Source organism: Thunnus albacares, chromosome 6, assembly GCF_914725855.1.
Source record: "Thunnus albacares chromosome 6, fThuAlb1.1, whole genome shotgun sequence".
NCBI classification, from domain to species: Eukaryota; Metazoa; Chordata; class Actinopteri; order Scombriformes; family Scombridae; genus Thunnus; species Thunnus albacares.
Genome location: NC_058111.1, coordinates 30,176,895 through 30,204,638, shown reverse-complemented (window position 1 = coordinate 30,204,638; position 27,744 = coordinate 30,176,895). Strand labels below are relative to the sequence as shown.

Sequence of the window (27,744 nt, the reverse complement as noted above, 5' to 3'; positions counted from 1 at the left end):
TGCAACAATATGAGGAAGCTTTTCTCCTTTGCACAACTAAACTTTATCCAAAAATGGCAGTCACATTGTGAGAATTTGGACCTACATTTCTGACACTGTTGGAATTCTGCCACAGTCTTCAGTCGCCGCAGCTCCAAATTGACAGTTGGTATACACGTCTGTCACAGTGCGAACTAGGACCACGATTTTGATAACCAAAGATTTTACGATTATCAACATCAGCCCAACATCGCACAGTGTAAAATGGGCTTAAGTAGGGTGACCAGACATCCTGAAAAATTCTGGACAGTCCAGAAATTGTGTCCTGAATCCAGAATCCTGTCCTGTTAGTCCCAAAAATGAACTGTTAAAATAACAGCAATAGATGAATATGAACAATGCTAAAACAAGAGCTGTCTGTATGCTGCGGGACTCGACTTGACTTGAGACTAGACGGCAAAAATGCTAAACAGACCTGACTTGGTGACACAGTAATATTGAAAAATGCTGCACTGAACGTTTTGTGTCTTTTGGAGTGCTGCCAAATTGTCATGAATAATTAATAACATAACAAGCTGCTGCTGTCACCAGAATAAAATGTAGAAGACTCTAAATTCAAATGAGAGAAGCCTTTCATTAAATTATCAATTAGTCTACATAAATTAGTGGCTCAATAGTTTGTTTTTTTTTACTCTCTGAATCCATGAAAATATTCTGATCAAATCACTTAGGCTATAGGCTATAATTTCCACTTTTAGTTATTAAAAAATGTGGTATTATTGATGTGTTTTCACTTGTCTATTGCACTGATTAGGCTATCATAAATAATGGATTGTTGATCACATTTGACCTGTTTTAAAGCAGTTGATGGAGAGTGCAGCCGCCACTGCGGGAGAAATTTGAGATAAAAGTATCTAAAAAATGTGTTTTGTAAGCTCCTAAAAGCTTAATGACGATCTCGGCTGCTGAAAAGGCTTTTAATTGACTGTAACATACCTGTCACCTGTGTGTAACGGTTCATGCATCTAGTAAACAGCCAGGACACTGTGCTTTATATCATCCTCAGAGCTAATCTATCTCTCTATCTTATCCATCTATACAAACTGATTTTCAAAATATTATAACACATATCAGAGTTAGAGTCTGATGTTAATTTAAATTATCTATACATTTTAATCCTTCCAACATTTAAAATTAAACCACCTTTTTTTTTTATTATAATGAAACAGAAGTTGCAGTCACAGGACAGGAGAAGTGTAGCTTCAGGCAGCCACGGAGGAGTAATCTAACAGACGATTTGAGAGGCTCAGCACTGATGAAATGAATAAAATAACATGAATTTTGTGTAAAGGATAACGACCTATACACTGTTACATACATCATAGTCATGTCATTGTGTTTCTTTTTACTAATGACAGACAGTTGACTTCATGAATAAATATGACATTATGACATTCATGTGTTTTACTGTTCGTTGACACTGAATGTAATGTACCGGAGGCTACACCCCATGTGACCACGCCCACCCCAACTCCCCTGTCCCGAATTTCACCCGTTCTCATCTGGTCACCCCAGCCTTAAGTGTGTTTGACTACAACACTGATTAGAACTCTTTAAAATGTTTAATTAATGTTTAATGAATTATTGATTTCAGCATGAGGGGGCTAAATAATAGCATACTTAATGAATAATTCCAGTTATAATTAATATAATAATTTCCAGTCTGGGTTATTTTTTTGTAGTTTTGGCCATTGTTCTTATCTCTTATGATGACTCAAGTTGTAATAAGAAATATCTTTCAAACATTAAATTTTAAAAAAAAGTGCCATGTACATTTTGCAGCATCCCAATTTACAAACAAAATGTACAAATGACATACAAAATTCATGCAAAAAATCAATTCAATCAATTCAATTTCATGGCAATCATCCAATAGTTGTGAAGACATTTCACTAAAAACGAAAAATGTTGACACCATGATGGTGTTAGAGAAAAAAAGGTGAAGGGAGTCAGTAGGATACATTCTGTATGGGCCATGGCTGTCTGTACAATATGTCCTGGCAATTAATTGTTTAGTTGTATCCATATCTGCTAGGGTTGCTAAAAATGAGAGGGCTGGCAAAGGCTGTTAAATCTTCTAAATGATTGTCTCATTTGTTCAGTTATTTACCTAATGTCCCAGAATCAATGTGGTAACGATTTAGTGATGTCAAATTGCTACAAATAGCACCTTTTTTATAAGAAGAAACTGAGAGGAAAAAGTGTTGGAGAACAAAAGGTGACAAGAAATAAGAGGAAATCTGGATATTAATTTCAAAACTTGGACAGGTAGTTAAGGAGGGAAAAGGAGTAGGCAGGCTCAGTTGATAAATGGACAGTGGATGAGAGAGAAAAACTGGGAAAACAGATGTTCAAATGAAAGTGATAGAGAGGAGCCGTAGGTTGCCAACACACTCCCACACGCAGTATGTTTACTCAGCCTGTTTCAATTACATGGAATTAATATGGAATCTGCCAAGGCAACAGCACCGATTCATTTCCACCACTCAGGGACACACAGGGCTTTCAGAGTGGCCCTGAACACTACCAACAAAGACACACACTCACTGACACACATCTCAGAAGCGCCACCTGAGGTCAACCTCATAGAGCAATCCAACTGTTCCTGCTAAACTTGAACCAAGGCTGTGGAGAAACAGGAGTGAGGCCGTATTGTGTCATTATACCAAAAATAGTGGAGATACAAACACTTTCCCAAAACTGTGGTGGCCTCCAAAGGAGCACCGTATTGGTTCCATTTAATGTGATTTGCTCATCATGTCCCATCTCATCCCACACACACACACACAAATACAAACAAAGCAAACACGGCGTGGTGCGCCCACGAATCGAAAATGTAATGACATTCACCCAGTAGGCCGCCATCTTTATGCACATTATCCTGTCTGACCTGTGTGTGGAAATGAATAAATTTCCTACTGCAGCGTAGGTCAAACATGAAACAGAATAACAGAATACATATTCAAAGCCATGGTGGGAAATTCAACACGGAGCACAGCGTGATACAGCACACACACTGGTGATACTGTAAAGCTATGCTACTTTGAGTGTGTGTGTGTGTGTGGGAACATGCAAGCTTTGTAGATGTATTTCATGGAGTTTGTCATTTGATGTGTGGAGTGGTTTCATTAGACCTTATGAACAGGAATTTGGCTATAGATTCCATTATATGAACAACCACGTACCACAGTTGAATAAAGTATTCTGTAGTGATCAGCTAGACAGCATACAGTATGTGTGCTAATAACAATCCCATAGAACATCTCCAAATGGCCTGAGGAAAATATGCCCATAACTAGCTCAGCCCAGACTGCAACACTCAAATGTATCATTGAACATTAGCTACAAGGCTAATACGTAGACAACACCACAAGAAATAAGCTCAACTGCTACATTCACCTATATTTTTTTTATTAATATCAATGCAAATGAATACACAGAGATTCAGCACAGCAAACTGTAAGCATGTAGAAGCTGTAAATACCAACAATTCATGCCCATCACAAATTGAATCTGAAGAGCAACAGCACAGCAGTGACGCTAAACTGCCACCAACAATGTATCCTCATAACTAGCTTTCTAGCATTGCCTGCACTGAGCCACAACGTGCATTGCACTAACGATGAAAGCACAAGCAGCACAACAGTGGATATTTAGCTTAAAACCCATAATGGTGAGTCAAATTCCGGAAAATAGGCTCCTGACAGAGTGGTTGTGGTCCGACAGCAAAAACACAGGAAGACTTGTGTTCTGTGCTGGCATCTGAACTGACCACTGAATGTCTGAGCAGCAGATGTGCAGTGCACGATTATTATTTACCCCTTTATAAAGTCATGTATAAACACTAGAGCTACAGCACACTGCAGGAGTGTGATCATCAGAATAAACAGTGATAGTTTCAGGTTATATGTCCACACTGTATACATGCAAAATTATAATTGGTTGTTACTGGCCAACCAATTGTGAATGAGCCAATGATTGTGAAGCATATTAGGAACAACTGATGCCAATCAGCCAATACAAGCGTGACTTCAGTGCTCTGCCTGAACTAATGCTGCTTTCATGCATTTCATAGCATTATCATAATTACAAGATTCCGACTTGTAAACAGAATTCACGTCAACATCCAAGTTGTAATTACAACTGGAAAACTCTGATATATCCAACTTGATGTTTCATAACATGGAAGTGCCTGAAAGTCAAGCAAAGATGAACATGGTATGATCTGATATTGTGATAAGGAGGTTCACAACCATGTACACACTGCATATAAGTTCAGACTTGGACAAAATAATAGAAACCGTCCATCCCCCTTTTTAAGTACTCAAAAATGATGTTCTCTACATCTACTATTCTGTATTTTTTCATTCTGTATTTTTTTTTACTTTCCAAAGAGCAGATAAACAGTGCAGATTTGCTTTTTTCACCTCCACCCTAATTCAATTCCCTTATTCAAACAAGTGCATGCACAACCTGGCGAGCTGTCGGGTATTTGAGTTTAAACAGCTTATCAAGTTTCCTCCTTAAACACAACACAGCAGGACTTAGCTCCTCCCGGCAGGGATGTGATAAGGAGATGTGAGGATGGAGGAACTGTTTTTACCACACGGGACATCCTCACCCACTGCAGCAAATGTCCCATGATGTGTAGAAATAATGATTTTAGTTCCTTTTGGTGGATTTTATGGCTTTATTTGACAGCTGACAGTAGAGAGATTACAGGTAATGATGTCCCCAGCCGGACATGAAACGGGGGCCTTGTAGTTCATGGTTGGCGTCTTATCCCTAGGCCACTAGGGTGCCCAAACTAACAATTTAAACAGAAACACCTGATGCCTGATGACTGCTGCTCCTATCATACCAATTATACAGTAGATCTACTGCGGTGTCAGGCCATCACAGGATGTGACTGGTTCTAACAACACCAATAGGTAATTGGATGGGCTTATTACTGACAGACCAGAACAGATGTGAGGGAGCAATAATAATAGCTGTATGTGCTCTAAATAAAATCTACAATTTGTTTGTGAAAGGCTAAAGTACGATGTGCAAAGGTGCAGAAAGGCTGATCTTATAGGGACTAATAATAACCGTAACTGTGTAACTGTGCACTCATACAAACAGATTAGTTCTAAAGTGGCACATACTGTACAAGGGACCTGAGACAATGTGTCACATTCACCAATTTTCTTTTATTTTGAGTTGAGCTATTTGTCAACCTTAATGACCTGAGATCAACAGAGAGTTGAGAGAAGTGAAGCGACTGTGTAAGAAAGTCAAGCTTACTGGATTCACGGAAGACCTGCATCAAGGTCTTTCTTGTTCAATTGCAACCAAAGACATGAAGTGTTTTGGCCTGTTAGTAGCTGGTTCAGTCATGTGCTTAGTGATTATTAATACCCCTAAACGTAACAACAGATACTTTCTCCAGCAAAACCTGTACCAATTTAATAAACCACATTGCAAAATAAATATTCTGAACATATCAGTGTGATGAGCATCATGGCCTGGCAATTTAAATTTTATGTTAAGTTTTAGATTTTGCTGACAGCTTCTACAATTATGATAATTCACTCACTTCAGCCGCTGCTTCGGGGTCTTTATGCACGTTGCTGTCCAGGTGATGATCCTCTATTATAACACCTGACAGTGTAACATTGCATACAGTGTAAAGGAATTCCGTCACCCATTTCCATGACCATCATGTTGATTTGACCACCTCACATTTCAGTCACGGTCAGCCTCGCTTTACTGTAACTATGTGACGAGGCTGTGTTGACAGCTGTTTTTTTTGTGCTCCCTCATACGGCTAATAACACTGCCAAATGTATAAAATCTGTTGAATTCCGAACAGCACTTGAAGCTTTGTGGTGTCAGTCTTCTTTTTATGCTTGAGTGACATTTTTGTGAGTGAAACTTGCCCATAAATGAAGCAGAACTTGGAGGCATCGGTTATGGATCGTTTATATTGATATAGGAGGCATTCATCATGTTAAAACAGGCATTTAATTTGTGCAGTTAAGAGTGTTTGGTGAATCTGACTTGGAACATTTGTACCAGCAAACGTTACAGAAAACAGTAAGAAGTTTATCCTGCATTCCAGGCAACTTGGAACTTTCAACCTCCTACTTGAAAAAGTATGATGGAAAAGCTCTTGAAGTCAGAGCTCCGACTGGGAAAGTTGGGCCAATTTCATGAACCCTGACTTAACAGAGAAGCAGATGCTCTGATGGCAGCATCCAACAGAAGCAGTTTTTGAATGGTGAACAGAACTCCACATGCACAGCCAGTATTTGCAGATGCTGGTCAGTTGCAGGATCATCTTAGGTGATCAAAATTAACCACCAACACTGAAATGATTAAATGAAACACAGGATTTGAGTTCTTTTCTGTGATATGAAAATATTAACTTGTATCTCTCTCCACAGGTTATTTGGCCCCTTAGAGAGAGATGAGCCACTAGATCCCCTGACACTCACCCTTCCCATTTAGTGGTGTAGAGGGACCACTGTAGGACTGATAGTTTCTCTTTCTAAAGAAATTTAGCTCATCTTATTCAGTCAATTGCATACCAGAGTCAGTTTTCTAAATAAGAATTTAAATTATGTAGAACCATGCCATGTTTTTTCAAAAATGTAATTTTGTGTAATATTATTGTCATGTTTTATTGAAAAATGTTCACCTTTGAAAAAATGTTTAAACACTTTCAAAACATGAACACTGTGATAATTAGTCATGTGACCCATGTGTACCAGTGGAGGCTAGTCCATAGAGGCAGAGGAGGTTGATCCTCCTCTATTTTTTGAGGCAAAAGGGAGATCAAAATATAAAAAAGAATATTTGGTTGAAATAAACCATTACAAATCTCTATTTTTTATCTCTTCTTTGGAAAAAATCCATCACTGAAATTCTGTTTAAAATGCTGTCCTCCGCAGGGCGGGATCTCTTACATTTGACTTAATTTCATTTCATTTTTTTTTCATGCTAATCTGTGATTGGCCATGACACGTAAAATGACGCTCCAAGGGAGGCTCAACAACCAGAATGCAATATTGACATTGAGTTGGTCCAATGATAGTTTCCAGATTTCATCTTCAATTCTCTCCACTGTAAGGCAGAGTAGCAGCAGTAGATAGCTCCTTGCATTAGCCAATGCAACAGCTGGCTTGTTGTAGCAGCCTGAAGGACTCTTTATACATCCATTGAAGGACTGTTAAGGACTGTTGTTAAACTAATCAGAGAAATTATCTGGACTGGGCAGTGCAGCAGCAGCAGAACGCTGCCGGGGCGGCTGGAGAGAGAAGCAACCGGAGAAACAACCAGGAGAGTTAGCTTGTTTGTCGTTAAGCAGCAGCCATAAAGTTCTGTTAACTAACATACAAGATGACTAACAGTCACAAATGAACATTATGACATGAATACTTCACCTCCATGAAAGAAAGAAGAAGACGTCAGATAATGTGAGTCAGATACAGCTTCTCTCTCTCTGCCTCTTTGGTTGCTAATTTCATCTCTGATGGTTAAATGTCTCTCTGTATGGCTTTTTTGTGTTTTTTATCTCCTTAACAAGAATGCAGCAGAGATCATATAATGTGATGTGGGTAACGTTAGTTTGCTTGTTGAAGTTACAGTGAGCTGTCTGGACTCACTCATTCATTTGTTTTTAATTGAGTGGTAGTTCAGTCACCTGTTGATGTGTGATTAGTGAATGAGTGCAGGAGGTCTGGCTGCTTGCTTCTGACAGTTTCTTTAGTTTGTTTTTAAGCTGAGCTGTATATTGAGTAATAAGCTTAAAGTAATTAGAATAACAAGTGTTAACTAGTGGTGTGACAAATTGTGGTTGATCCGTATTCCGTATGGATCGCCCCCCACGGTTCGGCAGGCATATGAACTGCGGATTAATTGCAAAATTTAATGTCTCATTTAATACAAAGTAAACAAACTGCTGTAAGTACAAGTCATGGACAGACAGCGTGTCGCTAACAGGGATTTTGAAGAGCAACGATCAAACCAGCATCTAACGGGTTGAAGTGACATTTGAGTTATGTTTACCTGCTGTTTAACGTGCTGCAGCTGAGCAGCCAATTAGCATCTAGCTGCTAACTGACGTTAGCGGTGAATGTTTGTTATCAAGTTTTGATGATGTGGACAGAGGCTGTTTCATTCACTGTTTAAAAGAGGAAGGTTTCGTGCCTCATATTGCAATAACTGAGCATTGAATATTTTATATATTTTATTATATTGTATTTTATTTAAACATTCCCCCTTTTTTTCACTGATCCTAATAATGATCTGATCCGTGACTCAAATCCGTGATATGAAACCGAACCATGAGTTTCGTGTTCATGTTAACACCCCTAGTGTTAACATGTCAGCTTTATAGACTATATTTTGTATATCGTACATTTAGATAAGAGTGTGTAAGTCATGTATTTGATACATGCATTAATACTTTCTGGTGTGAACCTACACTTTTAGATCTGTGAATGTTTTTAGTGTTCAGTCTTTCTAGTATTCAGCACTGATCTGAACCTGTATCACATTATAAGCTTTGTGCTACTTTATATATTTCTGTATACTAAGAAAATATATAGGAAACACATGGAAATCATGTGATATGTTTGTTGGTAAAATGACACATTTGATCCACTCCATGGCTAAAATGAGCACTTCTTTGTTTAGAGAAAATATGTATATGCTAAATGTCTTTGAAGAAGCAGCCTTTTCACCACTCACGCAAATTGTTTTATTGGCATATAAAATTGCCCCCCACCCCTCTGATTTCATCAGATGGGACAATGATATAGTTTGATGCGGTTTGTTGTACGTGTTGGTGGTTGGTTTCCTCCTGTCCTCCCCAGTTTTTTGAGTCACCAGCCGCCACTGATGTGCACCTATCACATCTGTGAGTGCTCATGTAATTTTGCTGAGCGAACCTGAAGAAGCTACGGGTGAAATGTGTTGTTCGCTCCTAATAAAGTCACAGTAAAGTTGGTGGTTACTTTTGATCTTCAGGTTTTGAATGGTGTTGAATGAGTAAAACTCTAAAAATAAAGACTTTACTTTGGCTATATTAGTAAATGACATAGGCTATCACAAACATCTAATGTTACTGCTACTTAATAGGCTATTGTGTGTAATATTCTGACTAAATCGATGTAAAATGTTTTGACAGCCTCTTACTTTATCCTCCTCCCTTTCATTGATGTGACATGGCAAAAATTAATATGCTGCCTGCCATAAGATGACGAGTTTCTCGTGGTGAGCCATGTTGATTGTTTGCATTGTGAGTTGCAGAATGCTTCAAGCTCAGAATTCAGAATATTTGACCTCTTTAAACCATCTAAGCCAGCCCCGCAAGAGGACACACACATCACATGGATGATAGTCCTGTACTGCAGTTACAGGTCAAATCAGTCCAAGGAAACAGAACATACTCACAAGGGCCAACCAGGAACATCCTCATGTCAAACTTACACCACGTGCTGCCACGCATGTTTGTCCAGTCTGCAATGTTCCCTTGTAGGCGTTATTTCTACCTACAGCAAAACGTCAGTAGGTCCAATATAAATAAATAAATTTAAAAAAAAAATTGCCTGACAAAGGCCACACTGGTTGGACCCTATTTATGATTTATGGTGGAGCTGTACATCATGAGTGCACACTGGCGGAGTGACACAGCTCATTTTCATGAGGAGAATGGAGCTGCTGTTTGACTGACATGAAAAACGATTTGAGCAAACCTTTACTTCAGACTCACATGACACCACTTAGTGCACTTTCCTGAGGGATTGTTGTTATCAAAGGGCAAGAATACATATACTCTCACGCACTTTGTTCAGAGCATTTACTGACTGTGAAGTAGTGTAATCTCGGCACGACGCTGCTGAACACATACAATAGACGTGCAATCACGGCGCAGGGGAAGTGCCCTCGTCGCTTTAGCAATCACAGACTACGACTGCTATGTTGAATCTGTGTGACGTGTTCTGCATATTTGAATGCAAACATGATTCAAAGTAAAAGCCAGGGGTCTGTTTGGCTTCCGAAAACCCTTAAATAGTAATCAAATCTGGGTGTCGGTGTGACCAAATTCCAACTGACACCCCACCCTCCTCTTCAATCTTTTAATTCTCTTCCTCCCTTCATCTCTTTCCCTGATACATCAGATGACTCTAGCAATCTGTGTGTCATGTAAAATTAAGTGGATGTGAAGATGAAGGGGAGAGGGGGAGAAGAAATGGAAAGTGTGGTAGAAATTATAAGTGATGTGATTAGTGTGTGTGTGTATCCCGGTGGCGTGCCCGGCAGTTAGGGCTATGACACACGGTGGAAGTGACAAGGTAGTGACAAGTTTCCTCTGATCAGGGCCGCAGACATGACAGAGCAACAGTTTTAGGCTGGGAGGCAAAATCAGCCTGATGGTCTCCATCTTTGATTTTGTCACACACACACACACACGCGCACGCACATATATATTTAGGAAAACCCCTTTGGTTGAGCGGTTCTTCAACACTGCTGTGTCCTCCCTCCCTCCTCCCTGTTACCATCTCTTGGGTTTTTGTAGCCTACAGTTTTTTGTGTTTTAACAAGCAAACACTTTGAATGCAAAATTAAAGTCTGAAGCCTGTGGTATTCTATAAACACACACTCCCACACACACACAGGAACACACATCAGAAAACCAATTCTTTACACACATCAAATCCTCTCGGAGCTGGGGTCTTTCCCTCAGTGATAAATGTCAGCCTTCCTCCTCCTGAACAGATATCGATGGTTATTTGGGCTTATTTCTCCAATCTGTTGTTCACCTCAGAGCGGAGATGGAATCCATTTCTGCCTGGTTGGCAGCGAGGGTGACTGTAGGACAAGGTAATTTGGCTGGCTGGCACCCTGTAGTATCTCTCTGTCTGAGCTGCTGAGCTATCTCAGCCCCTATTTCCAAAGTTGACCTCGAATAAACAAGTGCGGCAGACACAAAAACCCTCGGCTCTCTGCTCTGGGACACACAAACTGGTCTTCAGCTGAAATGGAACAAAGTTCAACGCTCTGAGCGGTTGTTAAGTTTGATCTGGCTTTGGCAAACAATCTCCTGAGGAAGTAAAAAAAAAAAAAAAGACACATAATACAAACCTTTTATTTTTTTCCTTTTGCTTCAGTTTACATCTTGTAAAGTATATATATATTTTTCAGATTTCAACATTAATTCAAACACTGAACATTTCATTTCTTCAATAAATGAGTGTGTCCTGCAGTATTTTTTGCACTCCTTGAACAGAAATCCAGGACAAAGATTTGAAGAAATGTAGTGTCAATAGTTTGTTGAGGAGTGTAGTGTCCAAACAAGGACCTGTCCACTGAAATAGGATGGATCCGATTGGCCCACAAGTAAACATAGATCTCATTTCAAACACAAGGATGTCCAGATAAGTCCAAATCCAAATAAACCGGCCTTTTGTCAAATATGAACTTGGACCCTACAGATGTGTCAGTCAGTGTGGTGAAGATTGTCAGGATGAACTAAATAAACATGTTTTATCTGTAGTGGCTTCCAAGACTCAAAATTCAAGGATCTCAAGCCTTCAGACAATAAAATAAAGCATTAACTGATGTAGAGATCGTACTATCAATGTGTCAGCGACTGGAAATACTATGTCACACCATGCTTCAGGTAACACTGTGATGATACTGCTTAAATGCAAGAAATTCTGTGGTAAAGGCTGTAGCGGATATTAAAACTCATTTAGGCATGTCAGTATCCAGGCTGCTCAAACAACACAGTCACTAGTGAGTAAAAACAATTCTAAAAGTTAGAAAGTACCTAAAATACATAAAAACAATCAATAAAATATTGTGGCTAATCACAGTAGTTATTGGTGCTGTAAACATTTTAAGGTAATTTTGGAGATCTGCACAACATGCAGTTTGGCAGAGGAAGGACAAAAGTGCATTTGGGAAAAAAGAGGAATGTCTTCCTGAGATGCAACATACAAGGATTTTTGGAACAAATCTTTAAGACTTCTATAGAAGCACCGTTGCCATTACTGTTCAATTGTGTCCTTTGTTTTAACCTCTAAAATGGAAAAGCAGATTTCCTGAAAGTTACTGCTCTGAGGTGTAATGCAGTCCAACTTCCTGTCTGTGGTGGACTGATTCCAAACTTAAGCTCCCTAACTAGCAAGGCACTTTTTGATCTGAAGGCATATGGAATGATCATTTTAGGAAATGTGAGCAGCAGCAGCAGCAGCACACCGAAAAAAATTAAATAACATTAGAAAAGGAACAAGGGGAGTCAGAAGACAATTAGACTGCTGTCTCTACTGTAGAGGTGATTAACTAGTTGATGGAGTGACAGCGGTGGATTGGTGATTTAAATGAGTAGAGATTTTCGCCTGTGGACCTGTTGGCTCAGATTGGCCACAGTTTGTATGTTCATCTGATATGCCCTCCCCCCCCATACTGACTTTACTTTGGTACTTTCCATCAGTCTCATTGTGTCATGCTTAAAGCTGACCTAACAAATTACATTATGGTGCCTTCAGGTGCTTGTTGGAAATACCAGTCAGGATTTTCTTTGATCTCTAAGTAACCAAGATATACAATGTGATATCTGGTCTTCATTTGAAATATTCTTAAAATAGACTGTGTTTCTAGGGAGACATTGTTCTACATTGGTCCATATTGTGCAAGGCAGTGCAGATGGGATCTGTGAGTCAGCTGTGATCTCTCAGTCTGGGTCAAATTTCAAGGGGTGAGCACCGGGTCAGAACTGCTGAGGTCTGTGGTGATGCTGCACTAAAAGTGCTCCACACACCTGTTGAGAGGAAGATCAGCAGCTGGTGGGGACACTGCAAAACTCAGCAGCCCTCAGCATGTAAGGCACACTTCATTAAATGTTTTCAAAGGTCAGTGGTGATGACAGGTGTGACACCGTGGATGAGCAGCGTGGGGCCCAGGTCCTGAGTCAGCAACTCCAGCTGGCGTAAGTAGGCAGTATAGCGACGGGTGTCAGCTGGGGGGCGGGGCAAGTATAGGAAACGCACAGCAGGCGGTGGCCGGGCCTGGTCCAGGATCAGCTTATTGACAGCTGACAGGTAGTCATCCGACAGGCGCGTGGTGTTGCTTGGGAAGCTGTTGACATAATCGTCTTCGTTATCCTCCTCCTCTGTTCTCGGCGTCTTCTCTTCTTTGGCGGTATCAGGGGACTGTGACGGCAGTTTCTTGCTCCACTCGCCTTGGCGCTGCCAGTGTAGCGCCGCCTGCTGGTCCCAGGGCACGGGGTAGATCTGAGCTTTAATTCTCAGTTCTTTCAACAGCTGGCCCAGCTTCTCCTCCGAGCCTCTCACGCTGCGTCCTTCCTCCACGCAAAGGAAGAGACGTAGCGTAGCTTTGCGCCACGCTCGGACCATGTTGAGGATACATGCTAGCTGTAGCAGGAACAGAGAGCAGGTATCGACGTAGCTACAACTGTCTGGACGCAGGAGGTTGACTGGCCAGACGTCAACGTACACAGTTCCCTTTCCTGGGAAGGAGGAGGGCGGTGAGAGGACCTGGGCTCGGTCAAAGTTGTTGAAGTAACGGGCCAGTACCACATTTTTAAGCATCTTCATGGCGTCAGCAATGATCGCTACATATTCCTGAGGGCCCAGAACCTTCCCGTCCCCGAATTCCCCATAATCCTGCCTGTCGCTGGAACCACGCAGGGAGGCAAAGTGGAAGAGGGGGGGTTGTTGCTCGAGCTCCTCAGAGGGACATGAGGGATCTGTGGACTGACTGGTACAGAGTGACGGATCGATCAGCTTGTCCTTCGGAAGACAGTCATCATAGAAACCTAGGACAAGGGTGTTGGGGCGCATCCCACCTGGAAAGTGTGAAAAGAAAGAAGAAAGATACAGACAGAGACAAGACCATTAGTTATAATCTAATGCACATCATTTCTTTTTCATTATCATTGATTTCTGGAGTAGTTACTTGGAGGGTTGCAGAGGTTCAGTCATTTCATCTGATGAAGTGAAAGAGAGACAGATTTGAAGTGGATGAGTGCTGGAATGGGAGCTGGGAGGGAAGTCAAAGAGAGATAAGGGAGAGTGGCCTAGGATAGACACGAGTGACAGCTTTTAGGAAAGCAGTAAGACAGCAAACAACAAAGAAGAACAAGAAAACCACTGAGAGTTAGCATCTCATTTAAGTTTTTAGGGAGTATTGGCTGAGAGGAGAACATGCACAAGTATTAGTTGACTGTTAGAGCTAAGACTGTTAAAGCTAAAAATGAGAAAATCCTTTAAAAATGTCCAAAAACACAATGCCTGTCTGAAAACAAGCTGAAACATAAAAAAGCCTATAAAAATGTAGCAGTAAAGGGGATTAAAGTGGCAGTTGAAACAGAATTACTGAAAGAAGTTTAGTTGTCACTTTAAGTGTAAGCACTGAAAGAAGGTGAAGTGTCAATTTAATAAGACATTGTAAGAAATTGGAGTAGTAGTTGAAACAATTATGGAAAAAAATTAAAATGGAAGTAGTTTAAGGAGTTAGAATTTAACTGTAGGCGATGAATGAAACTGAAGTGTCGGTTTAAGTTTAAGCACTGAAGGAAACCGAAGTGGCAGTTGAAACAAAATTACTAAAAGAAGTTGAATGGCAGTGAAATGGAAGTACTGAGAGGAGTTATAGTTTCAGTTTATGTGTAAGTATTGAATGAAATGTCACTTTAAGTAAGCACTGGAAGAAATTGAGGTGGCAGTTTGAACAGAAATGGCAGTAAAATTGAAGTGGTTAAATCAAAGTGTCTATGGCAATTGAGAATCAGGAAATAGCAGTACTGATAAGAGTTTTGGTCTAAGTGTAAGTATTTAATGAAGTTGAAGTGTTGGTTTAAGAAGGCAGTGAAAGAAATTAAAGTGGCAGTTGAAACATAATTACTGAGAGAAGTTGAAATGGCAGTAAAAATGGAAGCGAATGAACTGAAAAAAATCATTTAAAATAACCTAAAAAAATAAAGTTCCTACCTGAAAACTAGATGAAATACATACAACCTCCCTAAAGCCACTACTGTATGTGTAAAATTGGTTTGAACAAAACTTTTGACTTTGATGTAGAGGTCTTCACGGGTCCATAATGTTGGACCCAAAATGCACCCATTGAAAACCTACCTGAACCTGACGTGCATAAATTAATTTTCAAAAAAGAGGTCCCGGTCCTGGGTCGGGCCTCGGTTCCTCAGAACTAAGTGGACCTGTGAGGACCTCTACGCTGATGCCCCTAAGTGGTAAAACCAAAACTACACCATCAAAATAATTTAAAAGATGCTAAATTACTTTAAAAGTCTACACCTAGTGGTTTCATTTTTTAATTTTAGTACTTGGAGAAGACAAAAATCTTAAACCACAGCACAGAATAAGAGATATTTGCAACTTTAATCCCAGAAACTAGCATTTCGGTGTCCTTACAGACCAACAGGCAAATGTAGTTATCATGATGACACTGACCTAGTCCGGAGATGAACAGGAGATGTTGGATACCATGACGCACAGAATCAGCCAAAGTCAGGTTCACAAAGGCTTTGATGTTCAGATGGTCCACCAGTGACAGCCAGGAGTCGTACTGGGATTGCAGAGGGTCTGACGGTAAAGTGTCTGGGAGAGATGAGGAGAAACAAAGTAGTGTGAGGTGAGAAATACAGCTGACAGTTCAACGGGAGTGTGTTCAGATTCAGATCAAGTGAAGGAAAGAAAAAATGCAAGAACAAAAGACGTAGAAGTACACGGAGATAGCGAAGAAGTCAGTATGACAGAGCTGGAATTAGAGGCAGAGCTTGAGAGAGATACAAGAGTGAGAGGTGCTGAGATGTGTGAGGGCAACAAAGAGAGATGCAAGCACAAATGACAGCGTAGACAGAAGGTGAGACAAAGAGAAAGAAACAGGGAAGCACAAACAGGCAGGCAAGTGATCAATCATTTAAAAAAAAAAAAAAACATCAATATGTATGTAGAGAGCAAAGCTGAGGCCACATCTACAGGCGGTTCATAGTTAATTCCTGTGGTAGTTTGAGCCGCGTTAGGCTAGACAAGCGAGAAAACACATGGATGGATTTAAAACAAAGCAGGAAGTAGCTGGGAGTTCTTAACATACTCTTCTTCAATGCCATTATGTGTGAAAGAGTGAGTCCTTCATATTTCTCAAGACCATGTGCTTCGTCAGTACTCAAATAAGGGAAGGACTCTTCAGCGGCTAATAAACATATAATTCTTTTCCTATGAGACACACAAGAGGATTTGGATTCTGAAGACTCTATTCAGGGCCAGTCCCAGTCTCCCATCAACACATTAAAAAAAAAAAAAAAACCTCCAACAAAATCCCCAAAAGACAAAGAAAACAATCAATGACCCTGCTCCTTAAAACTCTGCTAGTGTGTGTCTCTGCAGAGAAGAAAGGAGACGCCTCCAGAGCATTGTGTGTGTATGTGTGTGTACGTGTGTGTGTGTGTGATTACTTCCCTGGAAATAAAACAGCAGCAGATGAGCAGCATGCTAAAAAGACCCACTAAATGAAGCGCCGCTCGCTGTGAAACTTCTATTGCAAACAGGAAATCAAATGTGCCACAGTTGTTCATATTCGCTCACTTATTTGGACAAGTCTCAAATAAGAGGCAATATTGCTACTTTTACCAGTCAAGAGTAGAATAAAAAAATTGCTATTAACATAGTATTACAGCAATAATGTTTGTGATGTTGTCATCGTATCTAAATATCAAAATCAAGTGAAATTATCCAAAAACAATACCTCACCACCATCCCTGATTTGCTCATAATTAATCGTCACATGCTCAAACTGAGCTGGTTTAGATGGGAAATGGTGCAGAAGTAAATGTTCCCTGCGTGGAGATGCTGAGAACAATAATATCTGATTTCATCACCAGGTGAGAAAACTGATTTATCGCTATGTTCGGAGGTAAAGAAATGATTCAATTCAGACTTAAAGGAAAAGTTGTTATGAGAAGAAGAAGAGCAACCAGAAGATAAACAGCAGGTCAGATCGTGTGTCCTTACTGAGATCTCCTAGCTGGACGTGTCCCAGCACGTAGAGGCCGCTCTTCTTGATATCGTTGATGAAGGTGATGAGGCCCACGCTGCTGCGAGGGTTGGAAACCATCAGCAGGACCTGAGGCCTCCAGAACTTGACGTGATCCTTCCTCACATCCAGCATCAGCAGGTACTTCCGCACCTGTAAGAGGAGAAGGGGTTATTAAAAGATGTATCTCTGTGAGCTGTACTCAGAGATGAGATAATATGAAATTGTGTTTGTCAGTATTCAGACTTGAGACATACCAGTGGGCCAGTTCAAAGATTACTGCGGGATTTTAATTAAGTAAGCAGAAATTGGCAGTATACAGAACATGCTCGCTCATATGTTAGACGTCTGTTTCATGTTTTGCTCTTCCTCTTGACGGGAGACGTGTGCAGAGAGGGGAAGTAACTTTTAATGGACATCAGTGCTTTCAGATTTGACATCATTTTTCATGCACGAGGAAATTGAATTTTCTAGATAAACCACTTCAGAAACCAAATACTGTTAATGACACGATTTACAGTTCTAATTGAGATGGAGGCATTTACTTAAACAAGTACACTGAGGTTAATGGATTTGTGTGCTAATTCTTATGTATTGTAGCTGTGATGAAAGCTAAAGATTATAAAAAGCTTATAGTATAATTATTCATCAAAATCAATTTCACCTCAGTTTTAAGCCCATATGTATGACAATTTGTTTTCCCTGAACCTCAGCAGATACATAAATTAGTATGATTATTATTCAAAAATTGTAGTGATAGAAACTGTTCTCAATACAGTGTTGCTGCTTTCACGTGTTTGTTAGAATTATTTTTTCCTAATACATTGTTTCTTTATTTATTTCACTGTACATGGTACAGTTTCTATGTGCTTCATCATGCTCATGTTTCTATTCCTTCATTTCTTTGGGATTGAAGGCTTTAGAAAATAAATCCTCAAGACAGTCATGGCAGCATTAGAGACAATGATAGATGAGAGTGATTTCAATAACCTGAATGAATAGCTCACAAATTTAGTTAAGCAATACGAGTAGGAACATGTATGAATGGACTTTTCCTGTTTATCTTTATACCTAAAAATCCTCTCCAAACATGTTTGGCATATAAAAATAAATTATGTTTTAAATAATAATTTGTCAGTATTATGGTTTACAGGTTGAATTTCCTAAAATTACATGTCCTTTTACCTCATTGAAAAATCCAGAATCTATGAATATGTCGATTATTTTTCATTTCAAAAGTTTAACCAGTAGATAGACTTTAATGAAAAGTCCATTCCCAGCGTATGTGCTCACGCTTCATACTGTTCATACTGGACAACAATTGGCTCAAACTAGTTGTGATGTCACAAATTATGCTTGTGGGTACACGTCTTAGACTCAGCTTTAAAGGACAGGTTCACTATTTTTCAAGTCTTTCTTAAAACTATATTCAAGTGCCAAAATGATCATTGAAACAGGTTGTGCTCGCTGCAATTATTTCTCCTGTTCATACTGACCATTAGAAGATCAAATAAACTGGATACCTTCTTTAAGTTAAAAGTTGGTATTTTTTAGTATAAAATTCTCCTCTCTGTGTTTCCCTGTTCAGCTGCAGTGGAAGGATTGTAACAAAAAGCAGAACTTGAAAGGATATCGTATCTATTTGACTAATTTGGACGGCTGAAGCCTCATATAAGCTTCAAATAAACTTTTAAATACATTTTTTTCACAGGAGGCTTGCTGTGTTTGGCACATTCAGAAAAAGTGTTTCAACTGGGGTTTTTAACCACAGTTTGCGACACACGGCTTCTCGCCTGTTTACCCCTGCACAGGCAAGATGACATATGCTGGAGCAGGAAGGCGGACAGAGGAGAGGAATGAGAGGAGAGCTGTTCAGGGAGGGCTGGAAAAACAGAACGCGCCTTCTCCACGATGGGGGCGGAGGGGATTGGTTATTATCCTGACATGCAGTCATGGACTGATGCTGACGACTCAGTGTGATGCACCAAAAACACTCAGCAGTGTAGTAAACATCATGGAACAAGCTGGACGTAATTATAAATGTATAATATCAGTCATATCAGTATCACTTATAAATATCAGGCAGCAGCTCACTGATGTTTTTCACCTTGCTGGTTTACTTCACTGCCTGCAGAGATCTTGAGTTTCCTGTTCCTACTGGAGCAGAAGGAAACCCTGTAAACCCTCTGCATGGAAACAGGAATATTAGTGGAATATTCTTTTTCATTTACCCTTAGTAGGACACACCTTAGTAGGAATATTGTCTTTTTCTGAATAAAGGCATAAACCGGAATATTCTGTGAATGTAAACGTAGTTGCTGTTCATCTGGGCACCGGACTATTGTTTTAAAAGAGACTTGAAAAATTGCAAACACATCCTTCAGGGGGAGCACAGAGAAACTTTCCCACTTCAGCAGATGAATGTGAAAAACTGACACATTTCTGACTGGAGGGGAACTTTAAGTTGTAAACCTGAAGTGAGACATTTAACTTTTTTGAAGAGGTAATGGCACAATCTCCCTCTTACAAATAAAAAGGTGTTTCAAGTATCGGACTTAGACAACCCTCCCCTTATGCATGCAGGTATATACGCATGCGTACATACATGTTGTTCAAACTACAAAAATGTACCGGTCTATGATTTCTTATGAGTGTACACTTAAACGCTAGTGTTTGTATTACAATGCACGCCGTAACACAGCCAGCATTAGAATTCAATGTGCTGATGAGGTGGCATCAAGGTACCATTAAGTAGATGTAACCATGTGGAACCAAACATTAGACCTAAACCTACAGTCTACTAGGAATGATTAACACTCAATTTATTCCCTCATTGGAATTAATGACGATTAACTCAGCGACGACATGTCCACCATGTTAAATCTGCAGCTTTCACTGTTGGATTCAACTCTTTGAAGGTTAGCTTTAAAGGATAATTCAGTGTTTTTCTTGGCTTTTACACTCTTGAGTGCTCCTTATAAAAAGTGTGAGAGTGCAGGTGAAAACCACTATCTTAGTGTTACAGAGAGAGTCATCTCTGATGCGAGCACAATGGGGATGTGATGAGAAGAAAGTGAACTTTATTGAAGTCGTCCAATCACCTCACAGTTAGGGCAGAAGGGGAGGGGGGGGAGGAAGCGGAGTCTTAAGTACTTCTGCTAATTAAAGCGGTGGCACTTTTTGGCTGTGAGCAACACCCCTTAAATGCGAGAGAGTCACTTGAGGATGACTAAAAGTACTTCAAAATGACTTTCACTCGAAAACGTTTTTACATTGTGTTCAACCGACTTGAGGTAATGATAGGAAATTATAGGAAAAATGAAAGAACGACACTCTTTTGTGTTGCAGCTCCACTTTGGGATTTAAACTGAAAAGACCCAAAAGAATCATGCTGATAATGATTGTCTTATCAATACAAGTTAAGCTCAAGGTCCTGAAGTTGCTGAGTGTAATGTACATGTGTGTCTGTACAGTCATCAATCAAAAATGAAGATGCAAACATTTCCAACATTATTACTATTGTAATTACTGCCACGGTTTGCATGCTGCTGTCCAGTAATTGCTGTAAAAAACGAAAAACAAGGTCCAGGGGTTAAGTCCGACTGCCTCCACTCATCTAATCATCTGTCTCTCCTTATCTCTCCATTTCTCCCTGTCTTCTCATCCATCAGGGTATCATCATTTCTCTGTCGCTTCAGTCTCATCCATCACTTAGTTTCTCTCCCTGCTTATATTCTGTCTCTATCTTTCCCTCCTCCCATGATACCATCAGTATTTCTTGCCTCAGTTTGTCTTTTCCTCTGCGCTTTTTCTCTCCTAAACATTGTTGTCAGCCGCCTGTTATCTCCCGGTGTGTTTTTTGTTGCGAGCTGTTGTGTCTCTCCCGTCCCTGCTTCAATGTCACCCAGTTGGCGCACAGTCGCTGCTGGGTGCAGGAGCGCAAGACGAGTGCGTGTACGAGATATGTACACGCACACACGTGGCCTCTCCTAGGTCTGAACCCATAAGTGTAATCGTATAAATCGGACTGAGCTGCTTCCTGCTGTCTGGGGGTGAGAGGAAAAACGGCAGAGGAAGAGGAAGAAAGAGGATGATGGAGGAGGAGAAGGAGGAAAAGCGCAATAAGTTAAGTGGTTGTAATAATGTTCTTCCCCCTGACAAGCTGCTGGCAAACCCAGCTACCCTCACCCTTCCTGTCCATAACCCCTGCCCGCAGCCTTGGCAACGGTTCCCCTCGGCAACAGGCCCTTCTGGCAACAGTGCCCCCCTCTCCTTGAGAGCAACAGGCTCTCCAGATAGAGGACATGGTGAGCCGGATGATGTAAAGAGGTGTCTGTATGTTTGTGTGTAATAAATGTAGAGAGCTTTGCAGAGGATAAACATGCAGATGTGTGTGTGTGTGCGCGTGTGTGTCTGCTAAGCCTGATATAAATGTGATAGATGGCCGCTGTAGGAATGACAAGGCAGTGTTTTGTGTGTATGTGTGAGACAAGAGAGAGGGAAAATGTGTGTGTTTGTCTGCTAAATGCAAAGCGCTTGGCTGAGGGAGAGACAGCAGAGATCAGTCTGTGTTTGTGTCTGCGTGTCTCTATAAACTTGATAGAACGATTGCTTGGCAGAGGTACAGGCTCTTGTAAAGCTGAAGGGATGAGATTTTAGTTGCTCTAGTAATGACAAGGCAGTATTGAGAGAGTGTGTGTGTGTGTGTGTGTGTGTGTGTGTGTGTGTGTGTGTGTGTGTGTGTGTGTCAGACCTGGTGGAAAATGAGAGCCTGGCTGATGTAGCCCCAGCTGGAGGTGGGACTGAGGTAGTGAATCAGCAGAAGCAGCAGCAGCATGAAGGCGATGCTGGCTGAGGCGTAGATAGCGTTGATGAGGAACATCATGACAGCGCAGCCCACGATGCCTAACACACACGTATGCCAGGTGAAGTACCGAAAGGTGGGCCTGGGAAGAAGAGAGAAGAAGTGGAGAAGTAAATTTTACTGCCCGAGCCGTAATTTCAACCACTGCAAGGCGAGCGTACATGACCAAAAGAGAATAATGTGAAGAGGATGTAAAGTTGCAAGAATCTAACTCATGAAAGAACAAAGTCCACAGCAGCGTACTGGGATGTTTGCAGTATTTATTCACACAGAACAACATGTACAGGATGGGTATATTTTGAAGAAACACAAAGTGATACGTCGTCGAGTTCACTACCAGTATAGCGGAGAGATTTGTGTCATTTGGCGTTGTTCATTTGCACAGTCATTTGTTACTGGTTAGCAAAAATGAATTTATTTTCTGATTAATGGACATGATTTGATTTCTTTTTTGGCTCCAAAATTGGGGCGTGGTGGAAAAAGTTTGAGAACTTCTTTGTTAAAACTATAATGTCTGACACTGCAATAAATAGTTCCTCCTGAAGGGTCCAACATTGGTGAAAGTTATCTTTTTTTTTAATTTTCCAAATTGGTCTCCCTGCTTCCTGAACTTCCCACTATCCCCACTGCTTTTTACTTTTTCTGAGAGTTGCCATTTTAATGCTAATAGCCACCTAATGTGTTTGGTCTAGAACCAAACTTCTTCAAATGCTGCAGACAGATTAATGCCTCATCCACTCCAGATAGACCGAAACTGAATAGAATATTATAGAAACAAAACCAACCTGAAGTTCTACTCCTCACATTAAATTACAACTTTTCAAGGAACTTTTGATTTGATCCTGCTCTTAATTTGTACTGCAAACACACAACACAGTTAATTATTGACTTGTCAGGATGTCTGGTAATATACAAGGTAGAATTTTGGGAGTGAATTATGTCGCCAGGTGATATGTGCAGCTTACTATGAAAACTTCAAACAAACATGATCAGATTCTCTGAGATCAATGTAAATGAACTTGAATGATTCTCTGATATAACTCTTCACTGATTGTAATCTGGCATTTTCCATGCAATACAGTAAGAGATGGTCCATTTCAGTCCATGTGAGTCATAAAAGAGATGGTTCCTTCATTAAACTTCTTTAAAGAGATTCTTTAGAGGATATGGTAAGAAAACCCTTTTGTTAGTTACTAGCTGCCATCCCACACCTCTGAAGAGGGACTTCCCAAATGTCAAATGTTCTTTAGACTGAGCAGGATTTGACAAACCGCAGAGGATTTCAGTGAAAAAGCAAATTTACATTCTTCTAACATGCTTATCCATGCACCTGGGTTGAAAATACCAATGAAACAGGAATCTCACAATGAATAATTTAAGTCTGGCACGAGTAAAGAAATACATTTTCAGTCAGAGTATTACTACTTACTGACCTTATTCCCACGCTGTTGAATCAATTTTTAGAAAGCAACGGCAGATTGGATCTTTTACATTCTATGAGATCCTTCTTTTAGTCTGTAAACAGGGCTGGAATTTAACACTTCCCAGCAAACAGTGGACATCATCTGGACATTCAGGGGACAATTATGATGTTCACAGTCACCATTAGGGGACCTTATTTTGTTTGCTGGGTTTGATTTCATGTCATGAAAAGGTCAACTTTTTTGTTGATTTCTGAATCTTTCAGTGTCTTAATGATGAATTCTCACTCCGTGTAATGTTGTAATGTCTGTTTTTGGTTTTTAGTAAAATGTCTAAACATCTATTTCATAGTGACATGTGAGAGAGACATCAGGAAAATACATTTTCACCAACACTGAGAGAATCTTTTAATCGCTTACGCCTGGATTATTGAAACACCCTTTTTACTTGCCTGAACCAAAAATCTATCAATCGACTCCAGACTGTCCAGAGCTCAGCTGCCAGACTTTTAACCAGAACCAAGACACCTGATCACATCACTCCTGTTGAGATCTTACTGATTACTTTTAAGGCTCTTCTCCCTGCTATATCTCTGATCTCTTAGTGCTGTACGCGCCGGTATGAAGTTTGAGATCCTGGGGCAGAGTTCTTTTATCTGTACCAGAAGCCTGGCTGAAAACTAGAGGGGACAGAACGTTTACAGTCAGGACCGCGAGGCTCTGGAACGATCAGGTTGGCTTAGTCAGTGATTTCTTTTAAGTCTCTTCTTAAACATACTTTCATCTGAGAGCCTTTCCTGATTTGACTTGAGTTTGTATTTTCTTTGAACTGTCTTATGTCTGTTTTTATTTCTTTTAAATTTTCTCTTGTTACACTAAATTGCTTTCTATCCGTTTTAAAACCTAATGATTTTATGACTTGTCTGTTTTATTTTGCAGCCTTTGTGAAGAACTTTTTAACATAGATTTTGTAAAGTTCTCTATAAATAAAGATCATTATCATTATTATTATAAATGACTCTTACACCACTTTGAATATTTTTTTGGGGGGGGTTTCACTGGACAGTTTTAATGTCACATGATGATGTTCATGCGTGAGTCTTTTCCATCCTGACAAGGATGTAACTCTCTAGGAAATGTTTAATACACTTAATAAATGCCTTTTGTTTGGAAATTCAGAGACAAAAGGTGGTCATATTCAAAGACATATCAGCTATGATAATGAATAAAGACCTCATGACATCATATCCCTGAAGTAAATCATTATTTAATATAGCTCACAATGTAAGATTTTTGTTGAGACTGTCAGAGCTGTTACCTCAACTCAACTTTAATCCAGCTCCAGGCTCATTTTCCTGGGGTTATTCTGTTCAGTGTTGCTGACATTCTACTCGTGACTACTTGCTTGGCTTGTGACATCATTACTGTTATTTCTTTCCCTCTTGCTCGACACTATATCATTTCACAGAGTTTGTGGCTGATGCACCAGCGGTTCAGGCAGCAGCTATCTGGCCTTGCTGTACCACTGTCCTATACAACCGCTGTAAGTTGAATACTAATTAACAGTATATGTCAGCTGATGTCACCCGTACAAACGGACTCACAGACAAGCAAGACACACTCGAACAAAGAGAGGAAGATGTGCACATCCGCTACTATAATAGGGAGATGTTAGCTTAATTGAATAGTTACCCTGGCAAGGTAAACAAAGCACTTCTTAATGAAACTTTTCAATCAATATTCATTTCAGCAATGCAATTTTGGCCATTGTTATAGTAAAATGTTTTTTTAAAAAGGTCAGATTTTAACCAAAAGTGATTTCTGAATCTCAGACAAACTGTAATGACCCCAACTCAAACACACACACTCACACTCACACACACACACACACACTCACTCAGAGAGTTACAGGGCCATTTTCTAATGCGTGATTGCACGGCAGCATCAAAACAAATGAGAAGTTAATGCCGAGACAAGAGCAATTAACACAAGCACCACACATCGATAATAAGCTACTGCTGCAGACTGGTGTGGAGTTCACTGTGTTCGTGTGCATGGGCTTGAATTCATACATGGATGTGTGCATTAGTTCAATTCACTGCTCATACCTACCTGTCAAAATATACCGTGTGTGCTGATTAAGTGTAAATGAAGGTATGGTGGAGTTAGGAGCTGCACATGGCAGATAGAGGCGTTTATGTTTTTGGAGGATCATGTAATTGACCTCAATTTCTCTGCAATAACCATTGCCATTTGGATAAACAGCCATTAAAATAGTCCCAGCTGTAATTACACAATTCAGCTCAAATGACCAACTGGCTTCCTCCACAGATCCACACGGAGATAAAGACTATTAGACTATAAGTGGGAGAAAAGAGAGCAACACTGAACACTATGCAGCAGGTAAGTGCTAATGTACTGACAGCATGGCAGGGGGTGAGACCACCAGTAGGCTGAATTAAAAGAGAAGAGGCAGACTAACAGACAGAGACAGAAAGAAGGCGTCATTAGCCTTCCTGTTGGTCAAGTTTTCTCCCTAGGTGAGGGAGGGTGGAAAATGTGAGTGGGTCCAAGGTTAGAAACTTGAAAGCAAATACTTTTAAAGATCAAAGCTTCTGAAAGCCAATATTTTGCACTGATATTCAAGAGTCCCATCCTGTGTAACTTAGTAAATCTGCACTTTTGTCCAAATTATAATAAGTTGTTAGAGCCCAACTGACACTGAATTTCTGAGGTCAACGTCGATATTTATACATCCAATAATGAGGTTCAAAGGTCATTCTTGAAACAGCAGTTGCCAGAACGATCTGACCTCAAATTAGTTAGCTGTTCTGAAGCTTTCAACTTTATCACATGGTCCTCATCAGCATGAGGACCATGAGGTTGCTCGTTTGCTGTGGAACTGGAGATGTTCAAATTTCTAACAATTCTGAGCACCTGTAATACTTCTCATCAAGGTTGATGGAAATAGCACCTGACCAAAAACAAACCTTTAACCTCAAGCAGGGTTTTCTTTAGGTGTCTGGAGGGCTTAGGTGCTGTGGTTGCGGTGGGTGGGGGGGGTAACGTCAGCACACTCCGACATTAGCAAGAATAAAAGTGAAACAGATATGCTCACTGATGAGGTAAGCGCTATGTCCTGAAGTAATCTTTCACACTTTTGTGAGTGATGATGTGAGAGGGGGGCTGGTTTGGAGGGAGAGTTGAGCTAAGTTTATAAGACTTTGCCAAATTTTAATCTACGTTACAAACTAAGCTCACCAGTTAGGCTACATACTGGCAGCTTTCCTTTTAGCTTGTTCATAGCAATTTGCTGTTAGCCCAACCAGCACACTGTGGTTGTGTAAAACACACCGGCAGCAGGTGGGAGACTGCGGGAATAGTGGATGAAAATATTGCTTTTCTACCAAGCGGCAACCTCCGGGGCTGAAAAATGAAGCCAACGCGGAAGTGCCAAAAGCTGCAGTTCCTCAAATGGCCACTTGAGGCTCCAAAGCGAGTCAATCCCCATAGACCCCCACGTTAAAATGCCCAACTTTACAGCAGAAATAAACATGTTTACAGCCTGGTACAAAAAACGGTTTTGGTCTCTATAGCTAATTTCCCCTTTCATGACAACTGTACGGGGGGTGAATTTTTTTATAACTCACTCGTTTAAATTTTATTAAGTCGTAAAGTTATACATAATGAAGGACATGGCTGCTTTGAGTGACAGGTCCGCCAGCTGCTGCCATTTGGCATGCCTCTTTGCCCATTTCTGATTGGCTGGTAGTGAGGAAGAGTCACGCACTGCCAAGATGGCGACGGCCGGAGCGGCTCGCTTTGAGCTTCAAAACCGCTCTGCAGAAACCATGTTTTCTACATGTTTATGCTTGTTGAACAGGCTAAAATCTAACAGCATATTGGCTTATATATAGATTCCTTAAGGTTTTTTTTTGGAGAATTGTGACAAAGATGTATGCTAAGTAGGATGATTTACTGTTGAAAAATTAACTTGTCTGTGCTCTCTGGTGGAGAAATTGTGTAATGGCAACGCTGTTTTTACATTTCCTGAAACATAGTGTACCTTTGGCATTTCTGTGCTGCAATTTCTTGAAACTTACTAGCTGACACATACTTCAATACCAGTATATCTCAGATAAGCTAAATTTGGCTGGAGCCATGCAGCTGTATCCCTCAGGCTGAGTTTGTAGTATTACAAAGTGTTACAATAGTGTTATAGTTAGTATTACAGTGACAACTGCAACATAAAAAGGGAAATTCAAATAAAATTTAGACATTTTATTCCTTTACACTTCTGTTTTCAAGTTTGTCTTTAATGATTTTTTCAGTATATGTAGCACCATTTTTATG

General features: G+C 40.3%; 1 protein-coding gene and 1 long non-coding RNA gene across 2 annotated transcripts in view; one reads left to right on the top strand and one right to left on the bottom strand.

Annotated features, from left to right (window-relative positions):
* LOC122983667 overlaps positions 1 to 27,744 on the top strand; it is a 63,071-nt gene that overhangs the window by 25,262 nt on the left and 10,065 nt on the right. Inside the window, exons 4-6 of the long non-coding RNA XR_006403751.1 lie at positions 23,997 to 24,124; positions 24,860 to 24,934; positions 25,723 to 25,794. This is a non-coding gene — a long non-coding RNA (uncharacterized LOC122983667). The remainder of the gene's footprint in view (positions 1 to 23,996; positions 24,125 to 24,859; positions 24,935 to 25,722; positions 25,795 to 27,744) is intronic.
* The window catches only part of zgc:153039 (uncharacterized protein LOC767698 homolog), a 65,004-nt gene continuing 48,421 nt past the window's right edge, over positions 11,162 to 27,744 (bottom strand). The window contains exons 10-13 of the mRNA XM_044353639.1: positions 21,860 to 22,052; positions 17,085 to 17,259; positions 15,525 to 15,671; positions 11,162 to 13,900 (exon numbers count right to left, since the gene is read on the bottom strand). Coding sequence (XP_044209574.1) covers positions 12,939 to 13,900; positions 15,525 to 15,671; positions 17,085 to 17,259; positions 21,860 to 22,052 — 1,477 coding nt within the window. The 3' untranslated portion in view covers positions 11,162 to 12,938. The remainder of the gene's footprint in view (positions 13,901 to 15,524; positions 15,672 to 17,084; positions 17,260 to 21,859; positions 22,053 to 27,744) is intronic.